We start from the raw sequence: 22806 nt of genomic DNA, 5'->3' as shown, positions 1-22806 counted from the left end.
GTTAAATGTTTTTCAAACGTGAAAAAGCAAAAACGTATTTAAATATTTTTTATATGAATCCAACAAATGCCAGTCGCAGTTGATACTTACTTTTTCGTAAATACTAATAAAATGTTAGCGGTAAATCTATGTACATACATACATACATATGTATGTACATAATAATGCCCAATAAATGTCATAACAAGGAAAATAATAATAGTTGGTACAAGGCTGTCAGCTGCGTTAACAGTATGACGTCATCAATTCATTGTTCATTGAACGAGTTCTTGGAATGAACAGCTAAGCTACAACGCCACTGCTATATTTTCCGATTCGTCAATCTTTGTAGAACTTGTGATTAGATTATAAATTGCTTGATTTTCATACTAATTTAAACGCGCGCCCACCATTTTCTCAAATAATGACGTCATCCTGTTAAAACAGCTGACTTCTTTGCTAACCTACTATCACTCAAACGTGCCGGACACTTCGGTTTCTCTGGCTAGTGCTATTAGCTGCCAGAGCTGATCTCTGGCACATTAAACGAAGGCGTGTCTCATCAGCTGTTTTTAATACCACTATTTTTGATATAAACTATCGCAGAATATCTAAAAAAAATCAAAATTTAAATTGTTTATGAATCGTCTAGTTTTCATTGTTGTTGTATTCATAGGCTTAGGCTCAGCTATGTTGGAAGCGAATACCACTGGAGAAGTGGACAACACAACAGCCATGGAGCTGGTGGACATTCTCCTGGATTTTGTGGACTCGACCAAGGAACCCCAGTTAAAGCGACTGATACAATATGTATGCGGTTTGCTCAACACAAACAGCAGTGAAAATCTGCATTTGGCATCGAAGTTGATTCGAAAACTGTTTGCAGTGGTAGTGCCCAGCACAAAAGACGATCAACAGGTGCAGACATATAATTCTCAACTAGTTTCCGACTTTTTGCTGTGCGTACAAATGTGGACGAGTCGATTCCCTGAAGGAGGCAAGTTCCTCTTGAGACAAGTGTGCTCCAGGACCGCAAACAACGAGAAGAGCCAGGAGCTCGGGCAATTATTCGATGATATTTTACACGAATTAGGACCTAAATTCATCGACTCTTCAAAACTTTATTGCCGTGTAAAAAAACTCCTCGAGTCGAAGAATAATGAGGAGCGCAATTCAGGTTATTTGATTCTGAATAAGTTACTGGACAGCACTCGCTCTGAAAATCTGGATTTGTACTCCTATATAAGCGTAATGGAATGCATCAAAATAGAGCAAAAATCAATATCCTTATCCCTCTTAAAGGAGAAAAATATCGATGTCAACTGGATGCGTATTCTATATATCCGACTATTGCAAACTACAAATATCCCAATGCGGCACGTCATCATCGATTTCATAATGGACCACTTCACTGTTGCTGAACTCTTCAGTGCGAATTTGTTGATCGAATTCCTTTCAGCTACCAACCATCTGGAACTGCACAACTTGGAGGGCAATCCTATCCAGGAGACCAAAATGAAGAAGTTTGTCACTGAAAATGATAATAATAAACAGTTCGTAAAGGCCTTGGCTGAGGTGCCCTGGACTGGGGTGCCACTGCATCGCTGGCTGAGCTGCCTAGAGCCGAGGAAGCAGCCACAAATAAAAAATAATTTGCTGCTCAATTTAGCTGCACACGTGCGAAAAATAGACAACACGAGCTTACGAAACAGTGCCGGCGATCTCCTCTGTGATCTATTTGAGGTAAGTGAGCTGTTATATATATGCGAAATAGTATTTAATAACATATTCCATTTCAGGTATCCATCGAGAGCTTATCGTTGCCCCAATTCATAGAATTCGTTAAGACGCTCTATCGAGACAACGAAGATGTTTACGGCCTTCTTACAGACATACTGCAAATCCTAATTGATAGTTCTGATGACATGAAAGAAGATATTGTTCATCTCACTAAGAGCACTTACGAGATCTTTCGTGATGTGCATAATGACAATAATCTGTGGAGTTCACTCAAGGAGCTAGTGCGAAAACTTGATTCTGTGCCAACAGATTTGCACGGCTGGTGGCGTCTACCCGCATTTTTTTCTACCTTCAGTTCAAAGGAAGCTAGGGAATTCTTTCGTACAAGATATGACGTAAATTTTGATTTCATCGAGGAGTGCAAGGATCTGAACGAGTTACAGCAACACCTAATTGACAAGTTAAAATGCCAAACATCGGACGAGATATATTTTGTAAAGCAACGAAGCCTTCAACATTTTCTTGACAAGAATGTACATCATTGGAGTCAACTTGGTGAATTTAACTTGAACCCAATTCATATTTTGGAGACCGGCTCATTCTATACATTGTCACATATGGCGTGTCTTTTGGAAAAGCACGACCAAAAATTGCCCGATGAGAGCTTGATTGACTTTTTCCTAGAGCAGCTAAATAAATATAACAGACGTTTGCTAAAGTGAGTGCTCGAATATTTTCGGTCATTATATAGACTCCATTTATGGATTATGACAACGAAACAATCGAGAATAGATTCCATATCCAGCAAAAATAATATATTCTGTTTTCAGCCCTGGAAAAATATTAAACTATATATCTAGATATCAGGAGCCAAGTAAAACGGTAATACTCGTTCAAAAAATGATTTCCAATAGTAAAAGCGGCTGGGATCTGGGAAACATACTATATAACACCAATTATGTATTACAATCAACTTTAGTCAGTGGCTTACTTTTTTTCGAGTATCCAACTGGAGTGGAACGGTAAGATAAGTTTTAATTGTTGAAATATTATTACAGTGAATTGATTTATTGTAATTTTAAAGCATCGAGAGTGCATATCTAAACAGTTTATCTACCTGGAATACGGTAGAACACATTAAACAGAACAATTTCATAACGTACGTGAGTAAAATGAAAACAGGACAAATCGAACTATTTGATGAAATGCTTGATATCATCTCGAATATAAGTCAAAAAGAAATTGTTGAAAATTCAAAAGACCACAGAGTACAAATTCGTTTCATCCGAGCAATTTTGAATCTTGAACGCTTTGGTGAAACGATACCTGAATATTGGAATGACAAGCTCTGGGTAGCCTTGTTAAACCCGAGAAACCTTATGAATATCAAATTGCTCTACGAATGTCTGGTGGCCAAGGTTGTGCCAAGATTCGAAATGCTACAGGAACAGCTGATGACGCTTGGTAGCCTTCAGCCCGATCAACAGGAATCAGTCATATCTGTTGCTCATATCTATTGCATATGCAAATGGAATACATTAAATACGCAGCAATTGCAAAGTGTATTTGAGTTGCTTTGGCTACACGTTGCTTCAGTAAATTTCCGGACAATGTTTTTCAGCCAGATAGTTCTGCGCAGACTGGCTGATAAATGTGAGAAGAGCAGGTATGGATTATATATATATTTTTGTCTGTCTATATACATATAATTGTCTTTAAACTTTTATTGCTGTTATTCACTTAGTATGGAAGTCCCTTTGGTTGGCGGTACAAAGGCTAATCTGGCATTGTTAATTCAAGATGACAAAAATTTAGGGTTTCAGACAGATGCGCGCCTGTTACTACCAAATATGATAGAGAATTTTAATGTAGCAGATGCAATCCTTTATATCACAAATGCCCCATTTGATGAATTCGAAAATCCAATATGGTTATTTTCACAATATGTAATGGAGGATCTTGAAAAGTTACGCAGCGCATTTAAGTCCAAAAGTTTAAGGTTCGTACATTTTGTCTTTAATTTAAAAAATATGTATTAATCAATTGTAATTACAGACACACTACCTTATGTACTGTGATTGAGAAAAATATTTAAATATAATTGTTTACATTTTAATTTGAGGCATTTGTTTCATTTATCATGCTACCGACGGAGTTAATCGGTTTTCGAACAATCTGGCAGCCTTCGAACTATATAACCCGTTACGCTGTATTTAAATAGTACACACAATTGATTTATTACTTTCCTTTTTGTATGGCAAAAATGAATACAAAAAAATTAAATATTAATTTATGTATGTATAAAAAGCTTAAAGCAAACTATATATGTGTATGTAATTGGCTGCTCGTTGCTTAATGCAGCATTTATCTACTACATACGTAATTCCAGTCTAGCTTATGCAAATCTCTTTATATGTAAATTGAAATAATAATTGTATATATGAGTAAGGTGCACGAAGTCAGTTGAATCATATATATAATGATATATACACGATTTTATTTTTTGTCTGATTTTTAAATCAAAAGAGTGCTTTGCATAAGCTAAATAACTGATCAATCAGTAGAAAAAATAAAATTTTTGATTTCTTTTTTTTTGTTTTTGTTTTCAAATAACTCATACATTTTGTGCTGGTATTAGTTGTTGAATTTAGCACCACAAAAAATATATACGAACTGTGAGCTTTTCATTAAATTTTCATTTCTCGTTTCATGTGGAAATTTTCTAATGGAATTGTGTTTGTGCGTGTGAGTGTATTTGCAGGAGGGAACGAATTAAACGCGGTTGGCATTAAACATATAAGGAAATAAATATATGTAAACATATGTATATATCCTTATTATTAAAATGATACGAGTTAAAAAGCCTTTCAGTTAAACAAAAATTAAACATTTACATACAAATATCGTATATCGTTTTAATCACGGTACACACACAGATAACATGGTTTTAAATTTTGTTTACTTTTGTGCTCACTGAAAACAAATGGTTATTCCAAAATGCGCTATCGCAGCAGCTTAACCAAGGCAGTTACAATAGTATTCATAGTTTTTGTTTTTTATACCTGTACGGCATACACGCATTATTAATAATTTTAAAAGGGCGCCACATTTCAAAACGACACACAAGTTGCACATTAAATGATTTGACATACAATAAAATTTTAGTTGCTTAAATTAATTACAATTTTGTTCATCCTCCCATCAATTGCACCAACCTAACACGCGCACTTGTGCGTGTGCGAGTGTGTTTGCGTGTGGGTGTGCGCATGTGTAGTTGTGCGTAAACTAAATGCCGCACGGGCAAATAGCACAGCAAAATACATAAACTGTTGCATTTATCTGGCACACACAACAAACACACACACACACACACACACAATGCACAAACCGGACAGGCGTTAATGAAAAAAAAAAGAAAAACCAATGCGAGGCCATTTAGAGCATCTTACATTTAAATCTACGGTTCGGCTTATTCGTTTTGCGTCCTTTTCGTCCTTTGTTGTCCTTATCTTTGCGTATTTCGCGCACCAATGTGTAAAATGCATCATCGACGCCCATGCGCGTCTTGGCTGATGTTTCGATATATGGAATGCCATATTGCTTGGCCACCTACGAATTAAGAAATTTATACACATAATTATATAATATATGTATATATACAGGAATCTATAGGTTGTAATTTAATTGAACATGAACTAACCTCTCGTGCTTGTTCGTTTTGCACATTCCACGAAGGCAGATCACATTTATTGCCCACAAGCACCATTGGCACCTCTTCGGCATCCTTGACTCGTTTGATTTGCTCGCGATATGTGCCAATATCTTCAAAAGACTTAGCGCTATTCACAGCAAACACCAGCAGGAAACCCTCACCGGTGCGCATATACTGATCACGCATTGCTGAATACTCTTCTTGACCGGCGGTGTCCAGAATATCCAGCAAACAGGTTTCACCATCTGGCAACATTCAATTTTTGTTTACATTTTGAATGTACGGTAATCGATAATTGCGAATGTAATCGATTTATGCTATACTCACCAATAACCACTTGCTTCCGATACGAGTCCTCAATTGTGGGATCATATTCATCCACAAAATGATTTTGGATAAGTTGTATGGTTAGCGCCGATTTGCCAACGCCACCGGCACCAACAACAACTAACTTGTATTCCGTCATTTGACTTCGTTCGCTCCGTAGTGCCTGTCGATGTTTACAATTGCAGTCGTTAGTCTTTCAAGTGTATGCGTATGTTACTGTGTGGGCTTGTTGGCGCGTGTGCTTGTATTGGTGTGCGTGTGAGTTCCTCGCCCCACTCAAAAAATGAGAGCTGCAACTGAAGATTGTGGCGACTGCAAGAAAAGTACATATACGTAAATTATTATTAATTAAAAATGATTAAAATTAATTAAGCGTATAATTAGGCATAAATTAATGAGTCACAGTAGTTTTTGACTGCCTAGTTTATATATTTTTCTTTCCCGCACACATATTCACACACACACACACACTTGTACGCACTTATCCGCACAAAAGAGGGGGATTATAATGACTCAAGCGTTGCATACACCCTTTGCGAGCATCGACATTAATTGCACGGGTTTCGATTGCACAATTTAAATAACACTAAACTTTTTATCAGTCGTTATACAAAATCTTACACCACAATTATTTGTCATTTTCCTGGCTTGCAGTGCAGGCTTATCTATGCATGTGTGTGTGTGCGTGAGAGTGTGTGTGCAAGTTGCGAGTGTATGTATGTATGCTGCCGGACCTTCTTTGTTGCTGTCGCTTAAATCGGCTCCTCCTTGTTTTAATTTTTCTGGTCACATGAATTCAAACTAATCGACTTTAACTTTTTACTTATAACGAGCTTAATACTATAGCACTTTTTTTCTATCAATAACTAATTTTATAATTTGTACGTAATAAAAATCTCCGACTTTATGTTTTCTTGTCGAAAGAATTTATATCGCCGTATTTTGTAAGTGTTAGCTAGCTTCGTGTGCTATTGGCTATTTTTCAACACTGCCTTCAATTTGCTATAAAATAATCGGCAGAGTTTGAGGACATTCCTATAAAACAATACTATTTTTTTTGTTTAAATAATTTTGAAACCATACTATCCCGTCATATTTATATGTCGTTTTAATTTTGCAATTTGTATTATAAGCAATTTCTTTTTAATAAAAATAACACATAATTCTCAATATCGGCCAAATATTATCGATAGGATATGATATTGCAGTAAATTTCATATAAAGTATAGTTTCGATAGTTCTTCGATTCCAAAACAATTCAACGGGCAAAAACAGCATGTTGCTAGAGCTAAAGCAGAATGTTTAATAAACTACAATTTAATAATTTGGTAAGTGAAAGCTCAAATTTAAATGTAAGCACTTATTATTATATTTGACAACAGGTAATAACCAACAAAAAACGAATACAACAAGCTCGTGTGCAAACTATTTCAAAACTGGTGAACAAATTGCGCAAATTAAAGGAAGGATTAAAGAAACAGCCGGATAATGAAAAGATTCAGGAACGTATACGTAAAACTGTGGAATGCATGTCCGAGCTTAAGTCGCTCAAATGTTTAGACGTCATGCGAACACTACTGCTTCAAGTTGGCAAAAATCATAATACTGTGTTGACCAATGGCCGAGCAACGCCGGATGAAATAGCAATAGCTATGCTGGGCTTAAATAAAGTCATCCAAACACTTGTCGCAGAATTTCAACTAAAGCTAGATTTAACTAATGTAGCCAATGCGGATTGGCGTACTGCAATATTGGAGACAAGCAAACGTCGCCTTAAGGTGCAGCGTACCGAGGAGAAGCGACGCAAGCGTAAAGAGCTCAAGGAACAGAAAGAGAAGACACGCAGTCGTCTCGAATGGTTGCAGCAAAATCAACCAGAAGTGCATAAATGTGAAGAAGATGAGAAAAATGATACTGATACGCCTGCTGGAAAATGTTTAGTCGAAAGACTGCAAAGCAAAGAAACTGATGAAGAGCTCACACTGAAAACAAAAAATAAAACTAAGCCGGCAATCAAAGTAAAAGCAAAATCAAAGAAGCGAACAAGTGAGCAAATTGGGCTTGATGTAAGGCATAAAAAAACCAAAACAGATGACAATAAGCAGCAGCCCACAGATGAAGAAAAGAAGCCAACGCGAATGGATGCTGCAGCTCAGCCTAAGCTTAAGGAAACTAGGGAAAGGCATAAAAAATCCAAAGCAGATGACAATAAGCAACAGCCCACAGATGAAGAAAAGAAGCCAACGCGAATGGATGCTGCAGTTCATCCTAAGCTTAAGGAAACTACGGAAATGGAAAACAAATCAATACCAAATGATAACCGCAACAAATCCATGGAAATGGAAAAACAACGTCCTACTCATGTAGTCGATCCGTTTTTCATAACAGAGTCGGGTCAGCCATATATGTCAACAGCAGTTGTGCTATCTGGCGATAGCAACAATGAATCGGAGGACGAAATGGAGCGCCAAAATTATGTGGAGCAACGTAAACAGAAGTCGCTGGCCAAAAAGCAGGACTATAACAATACGCGTTTTAATGAACGTCTACCCGCTCGGGTGGCTAATGAGGACGAGACGGAGCCCCGAAATTATATGGAGCAGCGCAAACAGAAGCCGCTGGCTAACAAACTGGACTATAAGAATCCACGTTTCAATGCACGCCATCCTGCTTGGGTAGCCGATGAACAGCAAAAGCCAATTGTCACCAATTTCAAAGGAAAGAAAATCAAGTTTGGTGAAGATGGGGACATTACAGAAACATCAATTGCTCCTCCAGTGCCTACAGCGCCAAATCCAACTCCAGTCAGCACAGAGGGAATGCATCCTTCTTGGGTGGCCAAGCAAAAGCTAAAGCCCAAAATTGCCGTGTTCTCTGGCAAAAAAATTAAATTTGATGATTAGCTTTTGAAACTAGTTTAGTTTACTTGTGTTACATTTATTTTAATTAAATATTGAACATTTTTCAAGCATCAACCTTTGGCACGAAGTGTCCGCGCGTTTTGTCGGTCCTGCGTAGTTTGTCGATGTCCACATCGGCATATTTGCGTTTCAGCAGCTCCAAATCAAAGTTTGGATTCCGTCTCAAAATCATCATGACCTCATTTCGTGCGCGACTAAAATAAATATGTATGCATATTTAAATCGGTGGCTTTGAATTGATTGTTCTATACTTACTTCTTGGCCTTGCGTTTGGCGTTGTAGAGTTTCTCGCGATACTTCAGCAGGAATTTGTGTACGGCACGGCCGCCATAGGCTAAATTACGTGACTTAATCCATTTGGTGTTCATGAAGGGTGGGAGTACATGCTCGCAGGATTTGTACGTACAGCGCAAACCGAAGGCGTTATTCACCTGTCGCTGAGGACGTTCTCCTGTCTCCCCTGTCTCGAGCAGATGATACGCCTTGTTGCGCTCGCGCACAACTGTCTCAAGATTCTCCATAGAGATTTTTACCTTATCGATGCGCTCAGGATTGGGAAAGATTTCCATTTTATCGTTGCATTCATGCTCCATAGTTAGCAGCATATTGCGCTCCTTCAGTAGAATATACCATAGCTGATGCAGCTCCTTATTGGACTTTATACGCAGTTCATCCGCTTTCCAGGCGCGTCCCACTTTCACTTCATTTTCGCTCCAATGCTTAGGATCGTCAAAGAATTCCATGAGCCGCTCGTTCCGTACCGGAGCCGTTGTGTGCACGCCGCATTTCAGTAAGCCGCCAACAGCTGCTGGACTGCATTATATAAAAAAATTAGGCACGAGCCGACAGTTAAAATACAGTATATTATACGATTTTTCACTAACCTCAAAGATGGTAATTGGTTTTGTGATGCAGTTAAGAAGTTTTTGAACGTCACTCTGCCCACGGTCTTCGCTATATTTAAACATTTAATTAATGTTGAAGACATATTTTCCAAATTAGAGGCAGCCTCAGCTGTCCGGCACTTAGAGATGTGTACACATTGAAACGATACATGTGAACGTAGAAAACATTAAGTTATCGATAGTAATTTGGTTTAAATTTAGCACTTTTGGTGCCTTTATGTTCAATCGGTTTGTTTCAAGATATATTGACAATACATGTAAATGATAATTTTGCAATGAAAACACACAAAGCTCAAAATTATGAAGTCCTCTGTGTACTAAATTTATAGCAAATTTATCAACACTAAATGTTATTCAACACTTGTTGACTAACAATCAATATTGGCACATCACTAGTAAGATAGAAGTACGACGCGTTCTGCTATGTGAGTGTATGTTAATTGTGCGCGTTTGTGAAAAATTATCATTCTATATACAAGAAGTTTGATTTTCGAATGAGAAATATCATAAAACGAATGTGGATGTGTTTAAGCAATATTTAATAATAAAATGTAAGTTTTAATTAATGCAAAAACTATCATAATTTTTGTGTGAAAATTTACTAGTTGTATTCCAATCAAATCTATATGTATGTATGTATGCATATGTCTATACATATTTATATACTTGGTATGCAGGAACGCTTCAGCGTTCAACTGCATGTGTGGTGGGTGTGTGTGTGTGTGAATGTGCTTGGACTATACGTGCGTGTATTTGTGCTTTTGGTTTTATTAAGTACACAATTTAAACTGATAAAAAATTATACTGAGCCACTAAATCGGTATTGCTGAAAGGAAGCGGCTAGCAAAAAGTGAATTGTAAAATCGTTCGTTATTCAAAGCTGATTAATGTCCAATGCACTGAAAAAAAGCAACTCATTCATTGACAAAACAACACATCAAGAGTGGGCGAGAGTAGGCGATGTAGTAATCCCACAACAGTGTTGTCGTGCTTCTGTTGTGTTTACGCTACAAATGGTAGGAGTTGTGCTTGATATCAGCTGGATTGGCCATTAACATTAAAAGTTAAAACATTTTAACTGTAGCTGCGGCCAGTTTCATAATACGTGTAGGAAATACGGAGAAAGAAGTATGAGAATGGTGTTGTCGTGCGACCTAAAAGGGAGTCGTGTGCCAACTATTTCTACTGCATACGTTATTTGTACATATATATAAATATATATTCAGAGTATGTACATACATATGTGTAGTATGTATTTAAATGTAAGCACGTCTCTGCTGTTTACCACCACCTTTGGTTATTTATATTATTGATTTAACGCCTTTCGTTCAATTCTTATGTAAAACGAGCAATTGGCGCTACTGAAGTCAACTTAATTGAAAGGTCAATAATATAGTGCTCAGAGAGTGAATTGATTCGCCAATTGTGCAGTGGAAGATGCCGCCGTTGTTGAATGCAGAGCAGTGCTTGGTAAAGTTTTTTTTTTATGTTTCTCTTTAACTTTCTGTTTCGCTTTTACCGATAAGACACGCAGAAGCACCAGCGGCAGCTGTGGCGGCTTCGCTGCGGTTCACGCCCAAAACATTATCGCAACTGCTACAAGGGCGTAGGCGTCTGTATGTGTTTTGTGTGGTATGTCAGCCAAGGTTAATTCAATGGGTCTCACCAGAACGATGCGTGTCTGGCTATATTCGTGTTGTCATACTTCAGATAACTAGTGAATAGCTGTAAAGGTCTACATCGTATAATATATGTATATGCATACATATATACATTTCCGCCCCTATTTGGTTATAATAAATCGATACAAAAGAGTGAATTTATCGATATGCGGCAAATTATACTGGCACCTGTTGCACATCTTTGGAGAAAAGAGATTACGAGAGAGAGAGAGAGAGGGAGTTTTTGTCATAATGAAGTTAAATGATTGCACGTGAACATATTGATGGTGTGTGTGTGTGTGTGTGTGTGTGTGTGTGTGTGTGTGTGTGTGGCCATCTCGGCTAATTAGCAAATGTTGCTTAAAAATAGCGTTGAGTGGCGAAAAAATAGGAAGCCCTGTTTCTGTTTTGTCTATATTTATATTTCTATCAAGTTTTGATAATTATAAAAGATACACTGCAAAGCATATACAGTGCTTATTTATTTGCTGTATATGGCCGATTGAATAGTTTTTTTTATTGGGGGTGTTTGCATTACTATATTATGCTTATCAGGTAGACATTCAAACACATATGTATGTATGTATGTAAGTTACATACGTCGACAACCAAACAAACGCCCCATTCCAATTTATGACAAATTATCAATTGGCTGTTGAGTCTTTTGACCTAATGTGTACATTATAATTATTGCTACATATACATATATAATTTAAAGAATATTTTGTACAGAATTTGTTCTGAGATAGGTTAATGTGACTGCAGATATTGCCAATGCACAATATAAATATAAATATACAAAGGAAAAAGGCAGTTCTATTAACAGTATATAATAGTTGTAACGTATCATAAATGTTATCGACAACGATCGCATGAGAAGATACCACTCACAAAGAAACAACAATAACAATAAATGCAACAGCAGCAACAGCAAATTTATCACAAATTACAAAGCAAAATAAAGCCGGCTACAAACGCAAACTTGTAATAAGCTGGCAAATTATGAGATGTTCATATTATGCTTTTTCTCTCTCCCTTTTTCTCTCTCGCTCATTCTGCACGCGCATAGCTCGCAATGTCGCAAGAAGCAGCAGCCACAGGCACAGCTATCGTCAGTCTGGCAACGCCGTTATCAAATAGTGACGACAAGTGCCGTAAGCGCGCTTTGTCACGTTCGGAGCCGAAATCCATAATCGAGATACACATATCAAATGAGATTAACAGCAGCGATAACAGCTGTAAACGTGCCCATTTGGAGCCAGAACCTCAAACGGACATGAAAGATGAACAAGAACAGCAGCAACACCAACAGCAACAGCAGCAAAGTCCGCCGCTAAACAATGTTATTGAACTGAGCATTGAGGAGCAGCAACGTGACCGCGATAACCGCGCCAGCTGCCAAATCTTTCTGCAGCATTTGCCCTGCTTTAAGCTACAGCAATTGATCAGCTCGACACCCATACCCAAATGTCGCGAGTGCCGACGTCGCCATACACTGCCTGCAGCTTCACCTGCAACACCAGCAGAAACTAACAGCAGCAGCATCAGTATCAACAGCAGTAGCAGCAGCAATAGCAATAACAACAGCGGTAACACCGGCAATGACATATACTGTCGCTTCTACGAGTTTCGACGCCTCCAATACAATGCCGAAGGAGAGTTAAGCGTTGCCGGATTTCCCAATCCCTACCTGGAGCCGACCAGTGCTGACTACGCAATCTGGCAGCCGGATTCGAAGACAGCGCCTACCGCTGGCTTTATGGATATACAAGTGTGCCGCTACATTTTGTTGCATGCCGGCGATCAGTTTTGCTATCTGTGGCGCCAGGAGGCGGAGGCGTTGAAGCTGCACGAGAATCCCGACGGTACGATTGCCTGGAAGAAAGCCGTGCAGGGCATACGGGAAATCTGCGATGTCTGCGATACAACGCTATTCAACTATCACTGGACGTGCAGAAAGTGTGGCTTCGGTGTATGCATCGATTGCTACAAGGATCGCAAGGAGGGACTGCAAAATAAGCGGCGAGTCGAGGCTCAGCGAGGCTACGATGCCTACCACTGGCTGCTCTGCACCGACAGCGACAAGCAGCAGCAGCATACGCTGCCCGAGCTGATGCTGACCCAAATTATTGCAGGGGATGCACTTAATGTGCTCGGTCGCCTGTTGCACGAGGTGCGCACTTTGTGGCAGGTGCCCCAGGTGTGCGGCTGTCTGCTCAGCAAACAGCAGGTCAGGGACGAGCAGCTGACGCAGCTCATTCAAGACATGATCAAGGAGTCACAGCTGAAGCAGCAAACCAGCGCCTCCTCGCTGGCCACCGCTCAGAAGGTGCAGCAGCAGCAGCGGCTGGAGCAGCTGCATGCCAAGAAATTGGAATTTGCTCGACAAAATGGCATTGACTATGTGCCTGGTCGCGTCTGGACCAAGGAGACACTCGGCAAAGATCCCATCACCAGCGCTTTTGATAACTTCAAGCACATAAATTTTTTGCGCAAAGGCCTTGCCGGCTTGCGACGCTTCTTGCCCCCACGCGCCATGACCCTGGTGCACTCGACGCAACTGGCGCCGGGTGTTCCCCATGAATGGCTATGCGATGGCAAACTGTTGCGCCTCACCGATCCCATGCATCCCGATAATCGGGTACTTTTTCAAGAGGTGTGGAAATGCGGACAGCCTGTGATGATATCCGAGGTGGCTCGCTCGCTCAATCTGGACCTATGGCATCCGCAGGCCTTTTGCCGTGACTTTGGCGACAAACCGAACGATTTGATAAACTGTCTGAATGGCAATTTGGTGCCCAATCAGCCGATGCGCCACTTTTGGGAGGGTTTCCAGTGCATGCACAAGCGCTTGCTCGACGCCAATGGCAAGCCGATGCTGCTGAAGCTCAAGGATTGGCCACCGGGCGACGATTTCGCCGAAATACTGCCCACACGCTTTGCGGATCTGATGCGGGGCCTGCCCATGCCCGAGTATACGCTGCGCACTGGCAATCTCAACATAGCCAGCTGCTTGCCCAAAATGTTTGTGCCTCCCGATTTGGGGCCGAAGATGTACAATGCCTATGGCTCGGCACTGCATCCGGATAAGGGAACCACCAATTTGCATCTGGACATATCGGACGCAGTCAACATAATGGTCTACGTGGGCATACCCACGGATGAGGACAGCAAGCCCCAGCTGGCGGCCACACAGCGCGCCATCGCACTGGGCGGCTGTGAATATATCACACGGGCCCGTTGCCAGTCGCCGGATGTGCTGCCTGGCGCACTGTGGCACATCTTTCCCGCACGCGATGCGGATAAGATACGGGATCTGCTTAATCGCGTCACCCTGGAGAAGGGATTCAGGCTGGAGCCGGACCACGATCCCATACACGACCAAAACTGGTATCTCGACGACAAGTTGCGTGCGCGCCTGTTCAAGGAGTATGGCGTCGAGGGCTATCCGATTGTCCAGTGCTTGGGCGATGCAGTCTTCATACCTGCCGGTGCACCGCACCAGGTGCAGAACTTGCACAACTGCATCAAGGTGGCCGAGGATTTTGTTTCCCCGGAGAATATTACCCACTGCTATCATCTGACCCATGAGTTCAGGCGGCTTTCGCATTCGCACACCAATCACGAGGACAAGCTCCAGATCAAGAACATTATCTATCATGCAATTAAGGACTGCTGCACTATATTAACGCGTGCACTGGAGGAACGCATTGATCTGGAGTTGGCCAAGGCACAGGCTGAGCAATAGAGGCGATTCCATTTCGGGCTTACGATTTTAGTATTATATAAGTTTCTGAAAATGTACTTGATAAACGAAATTTGTGTTTATTTCAATTATAATTAAAAACTAAAAAAACAAGTAATAAATATTTGAATTTCTGTTGCCCATGAAAGACCAAATAGTATTGCAGTTTCTACTTAAATTCATTGAATAACAAACATATTAAAAGATTATTAATATTATGTGTATATCTTATCAATTGCAGCAGCTGTCAAGGATATCAAATAAGGGGGATTTCCTGAGACCAATGCGTCCAAAGCGTACTGAAGACGGAACATTTTATGATCATGGTAAAGATGGTGATGGGATCAACCAGCAATGTGCCACTGTGCTCCACTCTACTGTTGAGCCACTAGGTATTGGATTGGGATTGGGTAACCGAGTCAATTATTTAGCTACGACGACGACAAAACCAAGCAACAATAAGGCCAAAGGCATAACCGACAACAAACAAAAGCGAAGCTCAGCAAAGCATTTTTAGAATATTCCCGGGGCCCTAGAATTTTGTAAGATTTAGATTTTAAGACACACACGCGAAATGACGGTGGACTTTAATGATTATTTTTGGGTGAGTTGCTGCTAATGGAAACAAGTAACAATTCCTATTCCTATTCAAATGTCAATTGTTTTCGGTGCAGGGGGAGAAGAACAATGGATTCGATGTCCTGTATCATAATATGAAGTACGGGCTGGTGGCCAGCAAGGAGCTGTCCGAGTTTCTGCGCGAGAAATCGAACATCGAGGAGCAGAACTCGAAAATGATGTCCAAGTTGGCCCACAAGGCCAGCACGGGCACATTGAACAGCACCTTTGCACCGGTTTGGACCATATTACGCACCTCGGCGGAGAAGCTGTCGACACTGCACATGCAAATGGTGCAGAAGTTGACAGAGCTGGTCAAAGATGTGGCCAAGTATGCCGATGAGCTGCACAAGAAACACAAGTGCGTCAAAGAGGAGGAATCCCACACGCTCGAGTGCGTTCAGGCCATACAAACATCAACAGTTGCTGTGCAAAAGCTGCGCGATTTGTATGCCAGCAAGGTGCTCGAGCTGGAGAAGCTTCGCAAGGACAACGGCTCCCACAAGGATGCAGAGAAGCTGGAGAGTAAACTTAAAAAACTGCAAGAGGATTATAAAGCGCTGCTCGAGAAGCATAATCCGATCAAGAACGAGTTTGAGCGTCGCATGACGCAAACGTGCAGGGTATGTGGGGTTGCAAAATGTAATTTGAAACATTATTATGATAGCAAATTCTCTATTGCATTGCAGCGTTTCCAAGAGATCGAGGAGGTGCATCTGCGTCAAATGAAGGAGTTTCTATCCACTTACTTGGAGATGCTGCAAAACAATCACGACATGGTCGGACAAGTGCATTCGGACTTCAAGCGCCAATTTGTGGACATGTCCGTTGATAAGCTACTCGAGCAATTTGTGTTGAACAAATACACGGGTCTCGAGAAGCCCGGTACGTCTACTCTAATGCATCGTTTCTCAGAGCTGTTATTAACATAGTCTTCATAAGCAGGCTATATAACAGTTGCTGGCTCTGTAGACAATAACAGCACCTGTTAATGAAAACTACTTATGTAAACAATGTTAATAACAGCAGCCTTTATGGCTAGTACTAATCTATATTTAATGATACTAATCCAAATCTTTTTGATCTACTCACAGAGATGCTCGAGCTGGAGTTTATTCCGTTGTCAAATGCATCGCGTCTGCAGCAGCCGCCTCAGGCATCAGGAGCGGCATCAAATTCGAACTCGGCAACCAGCATTCAGGCGGCTTTGCGTACGGGTGGCACAGCAGCAGCCGCTTCGGGTAGTCTGGTTTCGATGGACCAACGGGGCGGTGGCGGTGTCGGTGTTGGCGATGCACTTGCGGGCATCTCATTGGGCAGCGGCAGTGCGGCCAGTGGAAGCATTCCCTATGTAGACGATGCAATGCTGGGCAGCGTGGGCGGTGGTCCGTCATCGCCACGGCCCACATCGCCAGAAACGCTAGGGGCACAGCCGCCGCCGGTGCCGCCACAGGCGAGCGCCCCTACGTCCACGGTAAAAAGTCTGCGCTCCTGGTTTTTGCCGACGGCGAGCAAACAGCAACCGCAGCAGAGCGCCAGCTCTGTTAGCGCTGGGAATTTCGGTATGCCTGGCAACAGCAACAGTAGCAGCTCCAACAACAACAATTACAACAACACGAACATCACAACAACAACAACAAGCGCCAACTCGAACACCAACAACACCACAGCAACCGGCACAAATAATTTCACCACCAATGTCACCAACAAAAATATCCCTAACTCAGAGCTTCTGGATACAACTAGTAGTCAAGGTTGATTTTCTTATTATTTTTCTTTCTTAGTGCTCTTTTTTCTTAATGCTTTTCATTTGTTTCTTTTACAACGGTAACAGTCTCTATCCATAATGTGTATACTTTGTATTCTGCAATTCTTGTATGTTAACTATTCTGTCTTCTATCTAAATTTACATTATCTGTCCATCCCACTTTCAAGTGCATAACTCGAAGGGCAAAGCGTTTTCTCAGTAACTCTAACTCGATACAAATGAGGTCGATACGTTAGCGTTGACTTGATTCTCTTAATGTGCAGCATATTTACAAAGTTACTTAATTTACTTAACCTAGATAGAAATTGGATTTGTTGTAGATACTTCGAACAGTTCAATTCGAATCAAATAACAATGCTGTGCTCATCTATCTATATCTGATAGTATTTCTAAAAATTTTCCAAAGCGTTTGCTCTCATACGAATATTATCTTATTTTTGTAATATGTGTTTTTGAACTATGCACAATCTTGATGTGCTGCCGGAAAACAATTACATTAGAGTATTTTGTTCATAATTTATTAAATTTTTGTTTATATTTATAATTTGTTATATTTCTTCCTCATGTATATACACTTGTGATTATTTACGTTTATTTTATGTTCTTATGTACTCTACGGAACGTACACTCAAACACCAGCCAAAAGCCAAATGTTAACACCCTATATTCACCCACACCCACTCAGACACACACACACACACACAAATACACAGACACACACACACGCACACCACAACGATTAACTGCCCAACAACTAACAATATTTTCAACGCTTCTCTGTTTTGCACTTTTGTGTCTCGCTTTTTGCACGCCGACAACATCGAATACAACATTCATTCATTCAATGAAAAACCATTCATTTCATTATCGACTCGATCATCCATGCACCACTGATCAAACTAATTGAAATTAAAAACTTTAGATCAGCAGCAGCAACAACAACAACAGCAAGACCAACAGCAACAACAACAACAGCAGCCAAATGAGGTCTTAACACCAACTGCAAGCGCAGCTGATAGAAAGCAATTGAATGCAACGACAAGCGATCAACAATTATCGAAATCATTAAACGATCAAGATCATCTAAATCATCAGCAACATCAACAACAGCAACAACAACAGACTGCAGTGGGTAACAACGTAGCCACGCCAACAACAGCAACAACAACGTCCAGACGTACAACGTCACTTTTAAATATATTCACATCAAACTCTCAGGGTAAATGCGAAAATAAACATAAAGTGTCTACCTTCCCAGCAAAAATAGACCGAAACCAGCCCAGTCCATATCCAAAATGCTCACATAACTATATATATACATATATAACTATATGTTCATATTAATATATGTATGTATATATATACACATGTATATATGTATATTCAAGTTTAAGCACAAGTTTTCAATGCTTTTTTGCACGGCTATTTATTTATTGTGAAATATCTCTAACATCTTCACTAAATCATTTGTTGCACTTTATCCATGGCGGTGTTTGAGTTGAGTTAAGAATCTTTATGAACGATTTCTATATATTGTTGCTCAACACTATGAGTAAATCTACGCACTTTAACACGGAAAAAGTTCAGTGTTAAAAGACAAAACTTTTATTAAAATTAATATTGTTATTAGAACATAGTTTTAGTCATATGTATTTTGTGGACACCAGAATGTCTTTGAATACTGAACTTTATGTGAATTTGCGTTTACTTGCTAAATTTGTTAGACTTGCATATAGTATAGCTCATAATGTTTGTTGTAGAGCTTGCTGTCCTTGTAGAGCCAAGAACTGCCATCGCAATTATAAAGCTTAATTTAACTAACTATTTTTTGAATAATTTGAAATAGTTTCGGGCATTTTGCGTAGTAGACGCGATAAGGCCAAAACCAAAAAATCCAAGAAGAAAAAAGACAACGAGGCTGCAGATCACAATATACAGGAAGAGCGCTTGGCCAGGTAATAATTATTTATATAATTATGAAGCAATTGAAAAAGCAATTAATTCGATCGACGTTTTACCTGCAGTGCGGATCGGGGAAATAACACATTACTCGACTATGATGATCATGGACGCAGCATGAAGACTCAAAATTCCAGCGGCAGCAGCGCAGGCGGTGGACTGGCCGCCCTGTCCGCCACCTCGGCCCAAGGCAGCGTTGACTCGGCCGGCGCCAGCAGCATGGGTGGCAGCGGAGGCGGCGTGGCTGTAGCCGGTGCTCTAGCCAATGCCAGCAGCAACTCTGGAGTGGGTGGAGCTAGTGCGAGTGCAGCGGGCGCAGGTGCTGCCGGTGGAGCCAGTGCCGGTGGAAGTGGATACGAGGTGGATGAAGAGGGCTTTAGCATACAACCAGCTAAGGAAATAGCCTGGGAGGAGGGCCACGATAAATGTAAGACACACATTTTCTGTAGTCTACGCAATATTGCTTGTTAACTAAGTGTACAACTCCTTTAGCAGCTGGCAGTTTCTATACCGACTCAGACTCGGATTCGGATAACGACAAGCGACGCATTCATGTGAAGATAAAGCCACTCAACAATGGACAGGCGCCCATGTCGGCTAGCGTGGATGAGCTGAGGGCGACTGTCGAGAATATTTCGTTATCACCCACTGGAGTTTTTGCGGTAAGTTAATAAAAATAATTTAAATTGCGCTGCTGCTAACAAGCGGAAGTTAACAGAAGGTTCTGGTATTAATATTTAATGTTGTTAGCAGTCAGTGTTAAATCACTGGCTGTTATTGAGCAGAGTGTAATGTTAGCATGTTAGCAACTCAACATTAAATTTTGATCGTTAACAGCTGCTGAAAACTAATTTTAAATGCGAGTCAAAAGATGATCATGTAATTAATTTATTTAATAATTTATTTACAGCACCATAGCCAACAACTGCAAGGTGGACAACGCGGCGCACCTGCATCTCGTCAACAGTCACCAGAGATATCGAATGCGTCAACGCCCACGGCCAGCGTGCACCCATATGCGCCACTGCAGAGTCCCACGCTCTCCAATAACAATGCGAACAACAATGCTAGCCACAATCGGTATGCGGAATTGAGCGATATTTTCTCGGAGCTGGGCGAAATGAGCGTCTCGGCGCCAGCATCGGCTACGTTTAGCAAGCCGCCAGGGCGGCAGATACCAACACCCACATCTGGTGGCAGCAGCATTGCCATTCCACGCCCTCCTTCACGGCGATCAGATATGATTGCCATCGGCCCAGCAGCATCTGCGGCGGCTGCTGCAGCGGGTGCAACAAATCTTGGACGCGGACGGATGAGTCCAGCGCCAGCAATGAACCGAGCAGACAGCATTGGCAGCCTAGAGTTTCGCACCGCCATTGGGGGCATGGGCTCGTCTCGTGGCCCTTCACCACTGACAATTGGCATATCGGATACAATACCACTCGCTGTGGCATTCCATGAGATTATACACGCCTATTTCAGGGGCAGCGACGAGTCGCGCTGCCAGGTGAAGGTGTCCGGTGATATGATGCTATCATTCCCAGCCGGCATTGCCGGTTTGTTAGCCAATAATCCAAATCCAGCTAAGCTGGGCTTTCGCATTAAGCAAGTACAAAATCTGGAGAGTCTTGTGCCCAACGGGAAACTTGTGCAAATGTAAGTGAAACGAACACTGAACATACTCCCAACTCCCTGCTCTAAACCAACTCTTTCACAGAGATCGTCAACAGTCGAGCGCGCTGAGCACGCTGTTGGAGTTTAATATGCCTGCGTTGACTGCATTGCTGCGCAGGCAGGCGGAGAAAAATCCAACTGCCTCATATTTCAACGTGGATATACTCAAGTATCAGGTGCGCACCAAGCCGGGCGCCAGCTCGTGTCCCCTTCAGCTGGTTAGCTACTGGAAGTGCGAGCCGAGCTACACAGCGCTCAAGGTTGACTACAAGTACAATAATCATGCCATGGCCAACGCGTCGCCCTTGTTGAATGTCACACTCTCTGTGCCGGTGAATGGCTCTGTGCGCATCGTTCAGTCTAAGCCGCATTCATCCTGGTAAGTCAACCCTCGGGCAGCACTGCATTTCAGTCTTTAACTTACGATGCTTGTGATACAGGTTGGGTGAATCGAATCGCTTGGTTTGGAACTTTACGGACATATCGCAGAATTCACAGGATGGCGGCGTGGGTACGCTTCGTGCACGACTCGAGCTCAATGATGGACCTTCAACGCCGGCCACGCTGGCCGCACAGTTCAATTGTGAGGGTACCACACTCTCGGGCATTGAATTTGAACTGCAAGGAGGCGGATATCGATTGTCCTTGGTCAAAAGACGTTTTGTTTCAGGTATGTAAATGTCTCTGCCATTTGTCAAGTAAATTCTCATGGATTTTTCCGCTCTACAGGCAAGTACGTATGCGAGGGTGATGGTATACGCAGCGGTGCCACGCCCACACCGCCCTCAGTTGGATCAACTAGTCCGTATTCAGCTAAATCGAATTAGTGAGAAACCCTAGCGAAAATTGTATTTAAACCTGAAAACTAAAAGAAGAAAATGACTACAAACAATTTTGTAATACGACGAGAAGGGTATTGGGCATTGAATGGATGTGGACGTGGATGTTAATGGACTCACCTGTGTTTAGCTACTCTCCGTTTTTGGGTTATCATTATAATGTATTTTTGTATCACTTGTACTGTTGAATCTGATTGAATTGGATGGCTTGTTTTAGTGTAGCCGTAACAACTGGATGTATTATTTGTTATATTTATATACACTATATATTATATATATATATGATATGCTTAGAAACGTATTTATTATGTTTAATTAAATATGATGTGAACAACCCGTATGTTTGTAGCTATGTAGATATCTCAAAGCAACACACACTCATACACCATATAGTACAGCGTGTAAAAGAACGTTTATTTTATGTTCACTTTGTAAACACAATCACACACTCAAACAACACCAAATGTATTAAAACGAATGCAAAATTTAACAGAAATTTGTTTCACTTATATATATGAATGTTGCTATTTTAACAGAGCATCGACTGTTAAGTTAACATACCGCGCACTTGTGGCTTATTTCCCATTTTAAATGTCAATACACAGCTTTTGTTATCGATAAATATACAGTTTTCGCAAAATGAGGCAAAGTGCGTAATGTTAATAAGCTGAAAACTATAAATAATTTAATACTTACTTATTCAGGTAGTTTAAATCTATAGAAGCTGTCTAGACAGCTATTTATGCTAACGCACGCATCAGCGTACGCATAAGAGAAGGCCGAAAAATGTCACCAAAGCGCGTTGGCGCCGCTTTAGAGCGTCAGATGTTTTTCTGTTGCTTAATTAACAAAAATACACTCGCCAACACATATACACACGCTCACACACACACACGCATATTTGCAAGAGAACATGACAGACCGGTTTCGCTTTCGGCGAGCCATTAAAAAAAGGAAA

At 41.2% G+C, this 22806-nt stretch overlaps 7 protein-coding genes across 12 annotated transcripts in view; 4 read left to right on the top strand and 3 right to left on the bottom strand.

Moving 5' to 3' along the window:
- Positions 1 to 22806, bottom strand: part of rump (heterogeneous nuclear ribonucleoprotein rumpelstiltskin) — a 163143-nt gene that overhangs the window by 9852 nt on the left and 130485 nt on the right. The gene's annotated exons all lie outside the window — the stretch shown is intronic.
- On the top strand, positions 516 to 3835 carry LOC108659607 (uncharacterized). Its single transcript, XM_018112602.3, has 5 exons — positions 516 to 1722; positions 1779 to 2437; positions 2550 to 2741; positions 2804 to 3385; positions 3464 to 3835. The coding sequence occupies exons 1-5, from the start codon at positions 619 to 621 to the stop codon at positions 3756 to 3758; spliced, it is 2832 nt and encodes a 943-aa protein (XP_017968091.1). The 5' UTR covers positions 516 to 618; the 3' UTR covers positions 3759 to 3835.
- Ras85D (GTPase ras-like protein 1) lies at positions 3932 to 6747 on the bottom strand. The gene is made up of 4 exons (XM_018112610.3): positions 6493 to 6747; positions 5759 to 6070; positions 5420 to 5676; positions 3932 to 5328 (listed from the first exon to the last, which is right to left on the bottom strand). The coding sequence occupies exons 2-4, from the start codon at positions 5895 to 5897 to the stop codon at positions 5155 to 5157; spliced, it is 570 nt and encodes a 189-aa protein (XP_017968099.1). The 5' UTR covers positions 5898 to 6070; positions 6493 to 6747; the 3' UTR covers positions 3932 to 5154.
- On the top strand, positions 6898 to 8733 carry Rlb1 (lysine-rich basic protein Rlb1). The gene is made up of 2 exons (XM_018113160.3): positions 6898 to 7086; positions 7141 to 8733. Exons 1-2 carry the CDS (start codon positions 7057 to 7059, stop codon positions 8659 to 8661), a joined length of 1551 nt encoding a protein of 516 aa, XP_017968649.1. The 5' UTR covers positions 6898 to 7056; the 3' UTR covers positions 8662 to 8733.
- Positions 8658 to 9754, bottom strand: mRpL47 (mitochondrial ribosomal protein L47). The gene is made up of 3 exons (XM_018112609.3): positions 9564 to 9754; positions 8935 to 9492; positions 8658 to 8873 (listed from the first exon to the last, which is right to left on the bottom strand). Exons 1-3 carry the CDS (start codon positions 9665 to 9667, stop codon positions 8723 to 8725), a joined length of 813 nt encoding a protein of 270 aa, XP_017968098.1. The 5' UTR covers positions 9668 to 9754; the 3' UTR covers positions 8658 to 8722.
- On the top strand, positions 9991 to 22344 carry LOC108659608 (F-BAR domain only protein 2). Of its 6 annotated transcripts, none has more exons than XM_089256702.1 (13): positions 9991 to 10135; positions 15232 to 15594; positions 15665 to 16231; positions 16298 to 16493; positions 16703 to 17170; positions 18299 to 18595; positions 19223 to 19331; positions 19401 to 19762; positions 19828 to 19997; positions 20246 to 20991; positions 21053 to 21388; positions 21450 to 21679; positions 21739 to 22344. In XM_089256702.1, exons 2-13 carry the CDS (start codon positions 15565 to 15567, stop codon positions 21834 to 21836), a joined length of 3609 nt encoding a protein of 1202 aa, XP_089112828.1. In that variant the 5' UTR covers positions 9991 to 10135; positions 15232 to 15564; the 3' UTR covers positions 21837 to 22344. The 6 variants fall into 6 exon arrangements, with proteins under 6 accessions (XP_089112828.1, XP_017968094.1, XP_089112826.1 ...); XM_018112605.2 differs by having other exon boundaries at positions 16703 to 17362; positions 19831 to 19997; XM_089256700.1 differs by having other exon boundaries at positions 16703 to 17362.
- Positions 9995 to 15063, top strand: Kdm3 (Lysine demethylase 3). The gene is made up of 2 exons (XM_018112607.3): positions 9995 to 10135; positions 12315 to 15063. Exon 2 carries the CDS (start codon positions 12321 to 12323, stop codon positions 14991 to 14993), a length of 2673 nt encoding a protein of 890 aa, XP_017968096.1. The 5' UTR covers positions 9995 to 10135; positions 12315 to 12320; the 3' UTR covers positions 14994 to 15063.

This window comes from Drosophila navojoa, chromosome 2 (assembly GCF_054131105.1).
Source record: "Drosophila navojoa isolate 15081-1374.11 chromosome 2, UAZ_NAV_1.0, whole genome shotgun sequence".
In the NCBI taxonomy this organism is placed as follows: Eukaryota; Metazoa; Arthropoda; class Insecta; order Diptera; family Drosophilidae; genus Drosophila; species Drosophila navojoa.
Note: the sequence above shows the minus strand (reverse complement) of the source record. Positions and strands in the feature narration are given on the sequence as shown.

Excerpts from the sequence above, each read along its gene's own strand:
- Kdm3 (XM_018112607.3), top strand. The coding sequence starts at position 12,321 with ATGTCGCAAGAAGCAGCAGCCACAGGCACAGCTATCGTCAGTCTGGCA.
- mRpL47 (XM_018112609.3), bottom strand. The coding sequence starts at position 9,667 with ATGTCTTCAACATTAATTAAATGTTTAAATATAGCGAAGACCGTGGGC. Across the intron at positions 9,493-9,563 it reads AACCAATTACCATCTTTGAG|TCCAGCAGCTGTTGGCGGCT; the intron begins GTTAGTGAAAAA and ends TATATAATGCAG. Across the intron at positions 8,874-8,934 it reads GCCAAACGCAAGGCCAAGAA|TCGCGCACGAAATGAGGTCA; the intron begins GTAAGTATAGAA and ends TATTTATTTTAG.
- LOC108659607 (XM_018112602.3), top strand. The coding sequence starts at position 619 with ATGAATCGTCTAGTTTTCATTGTTGTTGTATTCATAGGCTTAGGCTCA. Across the intron at positions 1,723-1,778 it reads TCCTCTGTGATCTATTTGAG|GTATCCATCGAGAGCTTATC; the intron begins GTAAGTGAGCTG and ends ATTCCATTTCAG. Across the intron at positions 2,438-2,549 it reads TATAACAGACGTTTGCTAAA|CCCTGGAAAAATATTAAACT; the intron begins GTGAGTGCTCGA and ends TTCTGTTTTCAG.
- LOC108659608 (XM_089256700.1), top strand. The coding sequence starts at position 15,565 with ATGACGGTGGACTTTAATGATTATTTTTGG. Across the intron at positions 19,763-19,827 it reads GGAGGAGGGCCACGATAAAT|CAGCTGGCAGTTTCTATACC; the intron begins GTAAGACACACA and ends CAACTCCTTTAG. Across the intron at positions 21,389-21,449 it reads TCTAAGCCGCATTCATCCTG|GTTGGGTGAATCGAATCGCT; the intron begins GTAAGTCAACCC and ends CTTGTGATACAG.
- Rlb1 (XM_018113160.3), top strand. The coding sequence starts at position 7,057 with ATGTTTAATAAACTACAATTTAATAATTTG. Across the intron at positions 7,087-7,140 it reads AACTACAATTTAATAATTTG|GTAATAACCAACAAAAAACG; the intron begins GTAAGTGAAAGC and ends ATTTGACAACAG.
- Ras85D (XM_018112610.3), bottom strand. The coding sequence starts at position 5,897 with ATGACGGAATACAAGTTAGTTGTTGTTGGTGCCGGTGGCGTTGGCAAA. Across the intron at positions 5,677-5,758 it reads TCGGAAGCAAGTGGTTATTG|ATGGTGAAACCTGTTTGCTG; the intron begins GTGAGTATAGCA and ends GAATGTTGCCAG. Across the intron at positions 5,329-5,419 it reads AAAACGAACAAGCACGAGAG|GTGGCCAAGCAATATGGCAT; the intron begins GTTAGTTCATGT and ends CTTAATTCGTAG.